At 38.4% G+C, this 15,098-nt stretch overlaps 1 protein-coding gene across 1 annotated transcript in view; it reads left to right on the top strand.

Moving 5' to 3' along the window:
• Positions 1 to 3,910: 3,910 nt before the first annotated feature.
• EPSTI1 (epithelial stromal interaction 1) overlaps positions 3,911 to 15,098 on the top strand; it is a 293,203-nt gene continuing 282,015 nt past the window's right edge. Inside the window, exon 1 of the mRNA XM_044072047.1 lies at positions 3,911 to 4,219. Within this exon, the coding sequence (XP_043927982.1) occupies positions 4,068 to 4,219 (152 nt within the window). The 5' untranslated portion in view covers positions 3,911 to 4,067. The remainder of the gene's footprint in view (positions 4,220 to 15,098) is intronic.

Here is a 15,098-nt window from a genome sequence, read left to right as displayed (position 1 = left end):
AGCCAGACTCCAGTGAGATGACATATGTCTACTTAGGGTGCAAGCATTAAGCAAAAGATGGGAGTTAGTAAAAAGTGTGAGTATATACACTTAGAAGTAGGGACTCCGGTGAGAAATGCATTAAGAGGAAGGAGTCATCCTGGGAAGACAAAAGAGGAAAATGTTGTTGGGGCTGTTTTTATCCTAATCACTGAACCATTTCATATAAACAGCAAAAGAGCTGTGGTCAGTGTCAACAGGATGCTGAAATCCAGAGCAGAAGGAGTAGACTGTATAGATGCTGATACAATTTTTCTTTTGTACGAAGTACTAATAACACCACATTTGAAGTACTATGCCCAGCTTTGGTGGCCATTCAGAGAAAGGGAAACAAAGATGGCACACAGGGTTCATGTCAAAATGTTGTGAGGAAAAGAAGGAGGGGGTGAGTTATTTTTAAAGGGTAGGGTAGCTAGTCATGTACACCACAGGAAGGAAAAGAAACAAAGGGGATACAGCATGGACACATCACATTACCAGGAACAGGCAGGCTGCATAGGGTTGAAGAGGAAAAAAATAGGACAGAGCATATGAGCCAGTTAGAAGGGAACTATTCAGACCAGAGTAGAGGAAATATTCCTTCATTTTGAGAGTTGATTGTGCCTTGAAGTGCACTGCTAGAGATAACAGCACAATATATGAGAATGAAGGGATGCTTGGGCCAGTTGGAAAATGAGATGCTCCAGTGATGGGGAGGAATAACTGCAACATTTCAGATAACTTATCAGACCGAAGGTCTTCTTTTGATGACATATTTGCTATATTCATATAAATGTCATGTAAAGCAAACTGAATTGTAAACAATGTAAAGGCAAAACACACATTTTACTGTTACCACAATCCTGAGAACTTTGCATGTATGTCAAAAAGACAAATATAGTAACAATTTCAGGATATAACTGTTCCTGTCTTGATAACTAGAAGCATGCATTAGGTGTGAGTTGTAGATGATTATCCAATATCTTGCCCAATCATTTTAGAAGAAAATGTCTACCACTTCAACAGGCATAACTGTCTTGTATGGAGTTATAAAATACACTTAAATGGCCAGTACTGGGGATACTACCCCTCATTAAAAATTCCAGCAGTTAAAATGTTAGGGAATCTTTACAACCTCAGTGCTTGCTAGCTACAAAAAAGATAACCTGATAAAATAAGTAATATCTCATACCAAACCTCTCAACCTCTTAGTGCAAGAAATCTAAACAAAGCCTAAAATAATGATGGGGGGAGGTCCAAAAATAGGGAATAATTTTAAATGCTGTTTTTTTTACATTTAGAAATTAGCTAGAATAACAGGATTTGTGCTATCATGCATTTTCTGAAGAATATTAAGTCTGAAATCCAAATACATGTAATTATTTAGTGATGTTAATACTCAATGATTTGACAGAAAACACTACTTTTATAAGGAACAGGCCAAACAATATGAGGCAAAAATCTGGATAGTCTGGGAAAATCTGGGACGTTGAGAATGCTGAATCATCCATAAATTATAAGAGCATTCATCATTCCTAACTGTCTCATGTCATCCATCACATGATCATTGGATCATAGGAGGTTACTAGGCTATCGACCCAGAGGTCATGAATTGGCAGCCTATTCCAAAGATGTGGCAATCACTGGGAGACAAATCTGTCCCTCCAACACTTTCTATTCAAGTTGCAGGCCATATTTATGTCCCTGAAATGGGTAGCTGTAGTCCTGTTTGATTTATGGATGTGCAGCAGATTCATTAGCTTTGGGATGGAGATTACTCTGTAAGCCTGGTATAAGTCTCCCCTAAGAAGTCTGTATGATACTGGGTATAGTGACAGGGACTTTAGTTAGTTTGTGTAAGGCACATGCAGGAGTCTCTTGATCTTCTTAGTTAGAAACCTCTGAGATCTCTCTAATTGCTGCAGGCGCTTTGTACTGCACATGCCGAAAGGGGCGTTATACTCAATTATGGGCCCAATTAGTGATGAGTATTTGCTAATCAAGTGTGCTATATAGAAAGCCTTCCTTACTATAGTAGACACATGGTGGTCAAAGTTAAGGTCACAGTTTACTTGTGATCCCAGATCACTTACCACTTTGTATGTACATAAGGTATTGTTGTTAATTACTCAGTTTGAGACTATGACTAAGACACCAATTGTTGGTCTGCATAAGACCCTCCTGAAGTATACTGGACATCATTTGAGGATTCAATAATTGTACCCAGTTTGCAGTTGTCCGCAAACTTGGTCAACTGCAGCCCCTTAGTTTTGACCAGAATGTCTGAGAAGTATATACCAAACAGTAGCAGGCCCAGCACTGACACTTGGGACACCCCATTGGTGACAGGTCTGCTAGGTGATGTGGAGTCACCCACTTTGATAGTGTGTGACCAGTTTGCCAGTTGGCAACCCATCTTACAACAAAGGGGTTTACATTCAGTTTACTAAGTTTATTGGTAATGCCTGAGCCTGGGATTGTGTCAAAGACCTTTGCCAAGTCAAGGTATGCTGTGTAGACAGATTTGCCCTCTTCAGTGGCCCTGCCCACATTTTTGAAGAAATCCACCAGGTTTAACAGGCATGATCTTCCCTTGACAAAACCAAATTGGGTCGATTCCAGGGTTTGCAGGTCACCTGTGTCTTTATTGATGAGATCCATAGGTTCCATGGCTTTACAGATGAGGCTGGTCAGACATATGGGTCTATAATTCCCAGGGTCTGTTGCTAAGCCACCTTTGGGGCGGGAAATAACTGTTAGTGTTCTCCATTCTGAAGGAACAAAGCCAGTGGTTAGGCTGTGATTGGGGGTACTTAATGGTGATGCTCATTGTTGTCTAGGTGAAAAGTTACATGTGGGCTGTTAGTATCTGTTGCATTACTGAGGACAATGCATTAAATTTCTTACAGGTTGCTCACTAAAGACTCCAGTGCTATTTAGATAAATAAAACTAATACTCAGACACAATTAAGCGTAGGTATATGTCTCATATTGGCACTGCTGTGCTTAATGAAGTGCCAAATCATGCGATGATTATCACTATTTGTTGCACAAATGCTCACAGTTAATATATTAAATGTATAGTACAATAATGAATTACATGAACAATAATATTATGATTTTTATTTTATTTTATTTTTATTTTTTATTTTACATTTGTTAACCGGGCTAGTCTGGCTGGATACATGTCCATTTTCAGCAGAGGCCCGAGGAGAAAAGCTCCATTAACACTAATAACTAACAATGATAAAAAACTATCAAAAATTTAGACAAACTAAAAAATTTAAACACTCAGACATAAAAGCAAACAGCAAAAAAACCAAATGTGAAAAATAAGTAAGGAGATTAGGAACAGTTATTATGTAGTTTAGAAGAATTCAGAGGTAGTAGGAAAAGAGATAACAGTGGGGAAGGTAGTATTCCAATGAATTATACTGGATGTGTTTTTATTTTGCTGTAGTTTTTCATCACATAAATCTAAACGTGCTTGTCCTTCAGTGAATCAGTTCTGTTGTTGCCATTTTTTTTATTTTAGTCCTTAATAAGTCTATGAGCGCTGATTTTCTTAACACAGTCTGTTTTAAATGTATAAACCACTAAACCTAGATTTGCAGTGTTGTCCTGAGGACACATTTCTTGACTTGAACCTGACACATAACATACACTCCTGGAAATTCTGAGTTGTCTCTTCCCACTCTATCGACTTCATCCAGGCCAATTTTTAAAGTGAGAAAAGACAAAACAAAGCAGATGCATTTTGCAACAATATGCTTAATGGTAGCGAAGTCTTTCTTGTTTTAATACAGAAGTTGACACGTCACGATGCACAAGAGAAATCGTTGCAGCTGTACTTTAATTAGCTGGTGACGTTCGGTTTAAACTAGACTAGATTCGTCCTTGTGTCGACAAACAGTCTGGGCGTTAACTTGGCAAAGCCAAACAGTCAAAGTGAGCTAAACTCGTAAATGTCAGGCTGACAGCACTTCGGACATTATACTTTCCAAGAGTATTGTATTCCGATCCACAGAGCTGCTCTTAAATAGTCAGAAATGTATCAGGAGCCCCGCAGTGGTCCTTATGCTCAGGGTGCAGAAAAGCCAGAAAAGTGTGAATCCTCCCCAGATGATGGTGAAGAGAATCAGCAGGAAAGGGAGACCTTAAGTACTCCGAGTACATTACCTCGGTCTCGTGAGCCACAGTAGTAAGTTTCATCTTTTCCATTTCTCGTGTGTGTTTCCACATTGTAGCCTGTGCCCCATTTGGGGTAAATGCTTTAGGAATTTCATTGAGAAGATACCACGCTGCAGTTGCACCTGTAGTCTGTCGTTAACCAGTTGTCATTATTTTTGGGACTCATCATTCATTTCTGCTAATCGTTAGGTTATTAGCTTGTGACATTTGGAAATATATGTAAAATCAAAAATGCAGTGTATTGTTAAAAAATGTTGTCCTTCTCATATAACTAATTTATTGCAAAACTGTGGAACCTGTGATGTCAGTGTAGCATGCATTTTTATATGCTATCTTAACGTAGCAACTAGTTGCTTTAAATCATACCTCTCAACTGTTTAGGTTTTTGCAGAATGTCCAGATTGTTACCTCATATATTTGGTCTATTCTTCATAAAATTTGTGGTTGTCCGACAAATCACTGAGTATTGAAGCCGTTAAATAATAGCAGCCATTTGAGTTTCAGAGTTCATATACTACAGAAAATTAATGCTAACACAAATCCTGTTATTCTAGCAACTTTCTAAATTTATAAGAGCAACATTTAGAACATGTGCCTAATTTCTGAGTCTTTGCCCCCGTTATTTTAGGCTTTTGTCCTGATTTCTTGCGCTAAGAGGTGGAATGGTACGGTTGCTTATACTGCTATTTACATAAAGTAACGAAAAGTCAGGTTGTAAACACATCTTTATCAGTCCTGCCCTGATACCAACAGTGTTGGCTTTATGTAACAAAAACCGAGTTTATCACTGTCCATGCTTACACAGGACAGTCCTGAGGGGTAGTCCTGATGTGGGCACTTATGTCCTGTAGAGAAAAAGGTAAACGCCCCGATATGTTGGGAGACAAAGCTAAGTAACAGCATTCCCTTAAATACTGAGTAAAGTTTTCTTACTGAAAAAAGCAGCATAATTTGATATAAAACCCGTCCAGAAACAAAATATCTACAACAAAGACTTTTTGGGGGGCGTAAAGAGACAGTTCATTTTGAAATGGTTGAGGGCGCCGACAATCATTTTATTTATTTGTATGACATATCTCACGTTGCGTTTATGAAACCATGGAATTGTCAAATTAGAGGCAAACAACGGTTCAGTTTCTAAACGTCTTCTGATGACTGGAGAAACGAAACCTAAGTAAGCGAGTGGAGGCGGGAGTAAAATGACGATTGACATAATTGACAAGACTTATTTTTATACAGCAGTGTGTATTTTTTTTACGGAGGTGACGTACTACTTCATGAGCATTACACAGCTATAGATTAATGTACATGTTTTGACTGTTTTGAATGATAAACCAGTGCTCATATGTCTGTTTTGCAACTACTTTATCGAGGGGCAGCGCTTTCATTAAGTTCAGATCAGTAGGTTCTTCGCAAGAAATGTATGATAATTTTTATATGGTAGTTTTGTTTACATTTGAAAGGGCGACAGTAGACTAGGTGGAGCCGGGACAGAGTAGAGCCCTCTCCCTACCCCCTCACTAAATCGGTGTCAGAGTTTGGTTACAAGCTGGGGGTAAGCTCAGAGGGTCTAGATGTTTTGTGATGCACGGTCTGGCTTATTTTTGAAAAATAATTACTTGTTACTTATTCATTTTTTTTCCCAATAATAATTCTTTATTATTTTTCACCTTATACATACAAACATTTAAGCAAGAAATACACAGGTAATTCCCATACAAAATTTTCTAACAACATTCCTATAACATATATACACTATTTACACGAATGCTTCCATATTATAACAAAGAAGTTCAAGTGAAGATTCTTATCACAAGGGATAATATCTTATAATACTATAATTCCTGATAGGGTTAACTTTTATACTATATATATCTACTGAATTTCCTGGGCTCTGTACATTAAGCCAGCAAAATATTGAAAATGTGTTCCCAAATCTTCTTTTTAACTGTTCCGAATCCTCATATGCTGTTGAGTCACATACTTTCAACTCAGTCATTCCCATTCATCATCATCAACCCCCTTTTTCACATTTTCTAAATGGGGTTGAGGTGTTATGCCAGTAGTCGTCATCACGCTCCATTAACTGCGGAATCCCTCACATCCATTCTCACACTACAAATCCTACTTAAAACAGGTAATGCCACTTCCCCTATGGCAAGTATTTTGTAGGTTTGGGGTGTTGAAGGAAACCAGAGTGCCCATATAAAACTCTCACAGATACAGAAGGAACCGCACCCAAGAACTCTGCCAAAGAACCAAAAAGTTGTACATGCTGTTCTACAGTGCCAATAAGCAACTGCTTGGGCACGTGTGCACACACACACACACACACACACACACACACACACACACACACACACTCACTCACTCACTCACCTTCAACTAGAAATTACAGCCACTTTGCTTGATCATGTATACCACATATGTCTGATTGTGATAAAATGAAATACAAGTATAAAATATAGGACATGGTAATGCATTACAACCATTTAAAACAAACACGCAGAAGCCTTGGTAAGACTAACACTGCATAATAATAGCCATAGTAAAATATTTCAACTTTGTTTCAAAGAAACATATTGCTTAGTACTATCTAGAAGTTGGCACAATACAGTTGCATGCTTTATTCCTTGCAAGCACCCAGACAAGTCTCATCCCATTATGTGAATCTAAAACTGCCATCACAACAGGCACCCTGTTCCTGAAGTAACCACAAGGTTGGGAAACCAGAGAAAGATGATTTAGTGTAATCAGCTTGTCCCCTCATCTGGACCAATAATCAAGGAGCCTGAATCCTCACCACTGACACTGGTGAAGGGTGTTCATTTGGAAGAAAAATACACACAATATTTCAGGAACATATTGCCTGATGTGGCACTTTTAGATTCACAAAGTGGGATGAGACTTTTCTGAGTGCCTTCAAGGAATAAAGCATGTAACTGTACTGTGTCAGTTTCTAGATAGTACTGAGCAATATGTTTCTTTGAAACAAAGTTGGAATTTCTCTTAAGAGCATACAGTGAACACACTCCATGTTGGGGCTGGGTTTCCCTCTCTATCATTTTCCAGGCCCCCAATAAGACTCCCCACTGGCACAGCTGTAGAACTGAAACCTCAGACGAGTGTCCAAGCCAAGTCCTCCACCACTCTCTCTGTGAAACCAGTGCTTTTTGTCCCTGCTTCAAGTAGCTGACACACACGCACACACTATTTGAAATTTGATTTGCACACACATACCTGGGAAAGCATGGCACACATTTACTCGCTTTACTACCCTTTGTCCAAACTATAAGGTGGTTACTGTCACCAGATACTCCAAAGTCAGCTACTTTAAGGCTCTTACAAGGGTACCCAATTATACTGAGTAAAATTAATATTAATACAAATGGTAGTGTTTGACCAATGTAGCAAGGCTCTCAGGAGTGGCCACAGTGTCACTAAATAAATATAAGTACTATCAAATGTTAAAAATATTCTCTAAAGGACCAGCCAAAATGAGAAGTTTAAATATATTTCATAATAAATAATAAAATAACATGAAAATGCTAAATATCTATTTACAATAAACACCGGAGTTTCAATTACAAAAAAAAAAATAAAATAACACATATGAATAGATTCACACAGATACAGGAAAAAAACAGTACTGAACTAATTTCATTATAGTTCCTGACTGATCTAAAGAATTAATATTCCCTGGTTACTTACTAAAGCAATGCAAGATAAAGTAGATGTGATCCTTCTATGTCAGGTTACAAAATCAGACTGCTCTGAGACTTCTGTCTCATCTTTAAAACATCATTTTTGTTCTGGATTACAGAATGACATCTCATACATCTGGTCATCTGACTCTGGTTCCCATACTACCCCTTTTCCTAGCAAATGAACCAGAATCTAGCACATACGTGTCATTAATACGCATGTATAGAGCTTTGCTAAGATCTGTTGCAGCTTCTGGAAGTCATAAAACAATTTCAAATTTCCATGCTTCCAGAGTAGCAATTAGTTCACCCCAAGGACAATACAGAAGGCCTCCTAGTACAGAGTTTTGTCTTTGGCTGCATTGAGACCTGTGAGATACAATCTTTATGGCTTATACCAAGTAATTTAATTTCAAACTATTTTTCAAAGTTAGCTGTACTGAGATTAACCTTTTCTCTTCCAGTATCCCCTATTACAATATTAATTTCAACCATTACCATGCAGTCTGACATATGGGTACATTTCTTTTTCTGTCCAGCAGGATCCATTGTTGGTACATTTTTTTAATACAAGCAACTTTACAAATACATTTTAGCACAAACACCTGTATAAATCAGTTTGCTATGCAAATGACATACAATTCTTTATAAAACTGCAGCCAGCTGTACTGGCATATGTTATACATCCACTGCCCTACTTCTCCTTGCATAGCTGGTAATACCTCACATCATCACATCAACCTTCTGTCTTTATTGGCTGCCAATGTCATACTTCATTAACAAGAGTACTTTGTGTTTGGTAGTAATTTATTTATTTATTTTGTAGTAACTGTGAGTCTTCAAGATGATTAGGATCACAGGCAATTTTTCAGACTGCTGCCTAATATTGCTTCTGAGTCTTTAAAAATGTATTGGTCTAGCAAATATATATAAATATATATTTATTTATTTGACATTTGTTGACCGGGTTAGTCCATCTGGGCTGTAGCTCTTTTTCAGTGGAGACCCGGGGAGAAAAGCTCAATAAACATATCTACATAACTTTTTTAGCATATACAGAGAATACATTTCTACATGTACAATAGTTACTAGGAGTTCAAAAAATTAAGCAGTGTTTACAATAATAGACAATTAGATTAAAAATGATTAATAGTAATACCTGCTAGAATATAGTGCAGAAAAGTCAATGTAAATCATTGTGAGTTGAAAAAAATTAAGTTCAGCTGGATAACTAAGTTGCTACTGAGGGGGGTAAAGGAGTGAGACATTAGTCAATAGGAGGGGAGTGGGTGGTATAAGTAAGGGAGAAAGGTATCAGGCAAGGAGGGAAAGAGTAAAGTCAGTCTGGGTGAAGATTACACTGACATAGCCAAATATTGCTTAGGTGGTTATTTACAGTGTTTCTGAAGTGGTGTTTAGACTTAATATTTTGAATGTCCAAGGGAAGTTTATTCCAGCTTTCAGCTGGGGAGTAGCTATAAAGGTTCTTTGCAGTTTTGATTTTAGGCTTGTGTATGGAGAGGAGATGTTCAGAGCTCTGAAGAGTTCTAGGTGGGGAGTAGGGGGAGATGATAGAGGTAATGCTGGGGCAGAAAGAAGGTTTGTGTAGAATTGAATGAATTATCTACAGCTGTGTGAGGAGAAGGTGGTAGGGAAGCTCTAGCCAATTTAATTTTCTGAGTGCTAAGCAGTGATGGGAAAGGTAGGGTTGTTCAGCAGCAGATTTGACTACTTTGTTGTAAGCGGACTTTAGAGAGAGGTGTGGTTTGTATGTTGGTGAGGATTTGAGAGCTGTAGAGGTAGGCATGGGATAGGGCAGTCTTGGCTGTGCTGGATAGGAAGTTTTTATTCCTGTAAAGGAGACCACGTTTCTGGTGGGTTTTCTTAATGTTACTCAGAATATGTAGGTCAAACTTCAACTGGTCATTGATAATGATCCCAAGAAGTTTGGTATGAGAGTCGAGTAAGATAGGAGTATTGCTAAGGGAAGAGATAGTGAAATAAGGTTTAAGGTGATACATAGATTTTGGGATGAAGAGCATAAGTTTAGTCTTTTTTTCTTCTCTCTAAACAAACCATACCTCCAGCTCATACCCTCTTTATACCTAAGTAGTTTTATCTCCCCTCCCCCTTCCTGGCCTGACATCCCCTTTAGGAGACTTATTTAACTGTTGTAAAAGGTCTGACCTCTAGGTGGTGCCTCTATATTAGCTTCCAAATACTTATATCTTCTCATTTGCTTATCCATTCTCTCTAACTCCCTTTCTAGTTTTCTTCTGACTTACTACTTTACTATATCTCCCCCTTGACCTAAACTATCTTTAATCACACTCTCCTCCTGCCAGCCTCGCAACATTTCTCCATAATCTCTTTCTTTCAGACTTACCTGCATATTTTCATACCTCACTGATTGTCACCCTTGACAATCTACTCTCGTGTCTCTACCCGCTCCATTCGCCCTGCGGGCTCACTCTGCTCCCCTACCCTGCCCCCAATTCCCACCAGCCCCCAGTACTCCTACCTTTATTCCTCTATAGCCACACCCACATCACATTCACACCAATCAAACTATTCATATAATTACCACCCCCAACCACCATTACCTCAACAAACCCTCTTTTACCTCACCTCCTAACCCTCCTTGTGGCAACACCCTACCTATTTAATAACTCTCCTAACCTGCTTATAATACTCTACCACCCATTTCTTTCCCACTTTTCAAACAAATATAATGTCTACACCAACTATCCCATACCAATTACAAATCTTACTCCTACTCTCACTCTTACCTTCACTAATTACTGCCTATCTCTTAACCTCCTACGAACAACCACTATACTCTACGCTTCTCTTCCCCTCTAAACACACTTGTACACCACCATTAACTATCTATTCAACATTTCTTAACCTCATATCCAAACCCAGCTACCTACTTGCCAAATATCATAGACTAACTCATATTAAGTATTCCAACCAAAATGCTAGAAAAGTAATTGGCTTTTATTATAAACCTCTCAACTCTAAACACATAATACTCCTATACTTAATACTAGATGGGGACATTCACCCTAACCCAGGCCCAAACTATACCCTTAACACTCCAGGCTACAACCCAAATAAAACTAATACCCCAACCACTAAACCATATAACTCACTATCTATAGCTCACCTCAATATACGCAGCATTGGCAATAGAATTGCTCAACTGCATGCCCTTCTAGATGTCCACCTATTTGACTTCCTATGCTTATCTGAAACTTGGCTTAAACCTACTGTTAAGGACAATGAAGTCACCCCACCAGGTTACAATATCATTAGACTAGACCGCACAACCAAAAAGAGAGGAGGGGTAGCAATCCTCTATAAAGCAGAACTACAGGTTACTACTTTAAACCTTAACCCACCATCAAACAATACTGCTGAAATACTTATCACTAAACTTCAAATCAACACACATAAGGCCAGAAACATTATCTGTATATACCTTCCTCCATGCAATAACATCAGTACACTGGAAAATATCCTTGACTGGCTTTCCACCAACCTCCCACAAGAAACCATAGTCCTAGGAGACTTCAATGTAGACTGGATGACCTGTAGTAATATACACCCAACCACCCATATTAACCTTTATGGCTTTACACAAACTATTAACTCCCCTACCAGAACTAATAGAACCAACAACAAGGAAAGTACCTTGGACTGGATACTTACCAATAGTCCTCATCAAACGTATAAAGCAGGTACCCTCCCACATGATCTCAGTGACCATTCACTAACCTATATTATCAGACATAAGACCAACCTAACTTCCCCTTTCTCCTATAGAACAATACGCACGAAAAAGCACTTTAACCCAGAACTTTTCCAAACTGAACTTAAACAATGTAATTGGTCACCATTAAAATCTCTTCCACTTAATGAAGCCATAGAATACTTCAATACAATATTCCTAGCAATTTTAAATCAACACGCCCCATAACGTTCAGTTAGAAATAAAACTAAACCGGCACCTTGGCTCACCAATAATACTAGGCAAAAAATCCGTCTTAGAAATAAATCCTGGGCAAAATGGCACACTACTAAAATTCCTTCAGATCACCAAACCTTTAAACAACATAGAAATAACACAAAAAAAGCCATTCTATTAGACAAAAAGAACTTTTACCTTCAAACACAGCAAACCTACCACAAGGCACCACAAAAATTTTGGGCTAGCATTAATAAACTTCTTTGCCCAGGTCAATCAATCACTCCCAGCCCACTTGACTCTAACCCTAAAAATTCCTTACAAACTGCCAATGCCTTCAATTCTTTCTTCACTGATGCTATCCAAAATCTTGCTAGCCATCTTTCTCCTGATACCTCAAATCTGCCTACTTCTACCACTATCCCACCGCCACCATTTCATTTACAACCAGTGTCTACTTCCTTCATTTATTCCCTTCTCCTAAAATTAAAACCTACCACCCCCTCAGCTGACCAACTCCCAGCAGAATTCCTGCAAAAAGGAGCTAAAGCCATAGCTTACCCCATTTCCATTCTGATCAACAGAACCATAAATGAAGGAACTATCCCAGCTATCTGGAAAATTTCCCATATCATTCCACTACATAAAGGGGGACACTCCAATGAGTATTCTAACTTCCGCCCGATAGCCCTGCTATCTCCCCTTGCAAAAATAATGGAAAAATGCATCCATAAGCAACTACTTTCACACCTTCTCCATTACAACTTACTTGCCAACTGTCAACATGGTTTCAGACCTTTCCACAGTACCACCACTGCCCTGCTATCCTTCACAGACACCATCAACAAAAACCGTAACAATAATATTCTTTCCTCTGCAGTCTTCATTGATTTATCTAAAGCCTTTGACATGGTTAATCACCAACTCCTCCTACACATACTGAAATCCCTTTCACTTGATCCCCAAGCCATGAATTGGTTCAAATCTTACCTTGAAAACCGTCAGCAGGTGGTACTTTGGCAAAATAAACTGTCTAATAAACTTTCTATCTCCCTCGGTGTTCCTCAGGGCTCCATTTTAGGTCCACTCCTTTTTTCCATTTATATTAATGACCTTCAATCAGCAATACCACACACCACCTGCATTCAATATGCAGATGACTCTACTTTTATCTGTACAGCCACCTCTGAAACTGAACTTAAATCTCTTACCCAAAAAGCTTTCAATACTGTAGAACAATGGTTTTCAAACTGCTGCCTCCTCCTTAACCCCAAAAAACTAAACTGTTACTTTTCACACCTACCCGAAAATCCACTCCTGTCCATCTCACACTTCTGTCAAATGATGGCACTATAATTTCTCCCGACCCAACCACTAAACTCTTAGGAATAACAATTGACAACAACCTCAACTTTGATACCAATATAAACAACACAATAAAATCAGTGAACAAAAAACTGTGATGCCTTTACAGAATTAAGCCCTTTCTAACTCCAGTAGCTAGGACTATTACAGCCAGAACCCACTTAATCTCAACTCTGTTCTATGTCTCCCCTATATATACTAACCTTTCTAAAAACAACCTCAACAAACTGGACAAATCTTATAATAATATTGCTAGATTTGCCACAGGCTCTCCTTTCAGAACTTATCACTGTCTGAATCTAAAACAACTAGACTGGCTAGAATTTCAGAACCAGCTTCACTTTCTACAGCTTCCCATAGTCCACAAGGCCCTGTATAAACCCACCAACACTCCTATACTCTATACCATCATTACACCTTATAATAATAACAAGAACCTACGCTCCTCAGATAAACTGTTGATCAATACCTCAAGATCCAATCACTGAGCAGGTGACTCCATGTACTCTAACTCTGTAGGAAAGCTATGGAACTTACTACCCACTGAACTCACAACACAAATTTCTCTTTCACTCTTTAAAAAGAATCTAAAGCTATTTCTTAAGACACACTGGCTATGCTCCTGTACTAACCCTGACTAACTTTTCTCCTTTTAAACTAACAACTACTCCTAACTCTATAATTTTTACCTTAAGAATCAAAATACCATGTTATTATAGATAAAATGTATGTATACATGGATATTGTATCTCATGTACAATACCCATTGTTGCTTACTGCTAATTCTATCCTTGCTAAGACTAATCTGTTTTATATATAAAAAATGTTTTGTAAGAACTGCTTTTTTAGTTTTTTTGTAAGTTTTATCTGCTATTACTTTTGTAAGAACTGCTTTTTTAGCTTTTGCAAGTTTTATCTGCTATTACTTTTTAATGTATGTATTATTTTATTTTTGGATCTTTTCTCCCCGGGCCTCTACTGAAAATGGACATGTATCCAGCTAGATTAGCCCAGTCAACAAATGTAAAATAAAATAAATAAATAAAATAAAATTTTAGGGTTTAGGATTAGGTGGTTCTGGTTGAGACAGTTTTCAATAGATTAAAAGGAGTTTTGGGTTGTATTATGTAGATCAGAGAGCGTATTGGTAATGGTGATGACTGTAGAGTGATCGGCATATTGTATCAGTGATGATAGTGGTGTGGAGGTAGATAACTGATTGATGAAAATATTAAATAGTAGTGGGCTCAGTATTGAGGCTTGGGGAACTCCCATATTTATGGGAAGTTCAGGGGAGATAGCAGAAATCCATTTAACAGATTGGAAATGATTGCTGAGGTAGCTGGAGAACCAGGAGATAATAGATGTGGATGGGTTTAGTGCAGAGAGTTTATTTAAGAGGAGGGGGAGGGAGATGGTGTCAAAACCTTTTAAGAGTACAAGAAAGAGGCAAGAGACTAGTTTGTTCTGGTCTCTGGCTTGTGTGATGGTATGAATAAAGGATATGAGAGCAGTAGAGGTGCTATGGTCTGGACGAAAGCCATGTTGGGTGGGGGTGATTAGGTTAGCTTGTATTAGGTGTTGTAGGATTTGTTTGTGTACACATTTTTCCAAGATCTTAAAGGTGATAGTATAGCAATGGGCCTAAAGTTGGAGCGTTCAGTACAGTTGCCTCCCTTATGAATGTGTAGGGTGTAGACTTTTTTCCAAATAGCAGGAACTTTGGCTTCAGTAATAGACCGGTTAATGAGACTATAGATGGGAAGTGCAAGGGAGCTGGCTACCTGCTGCAGAAAGAGTTGGGGAGACCGTCTGTTGAGGGGGAGCAGGGTTTAAGTTTAAGAAGCAAG

Source organism: Protopterus annectens, chromosome 5.part0 (genome assembly GCF_019279795.1).
Source record: "Protopterus annectens isolate FY-2018-M chromosome 5.part0, PAN1.0, whole genome shotgun sequence".
NCBI lineage: Eukaryota > Metazoa > Chordata > Ceratodontiformes > Protopteridae > Protopterus > Protopterus annectens.
This window is presented reverse-complemented; position numbering and strand designations above follow the sequence as displayed.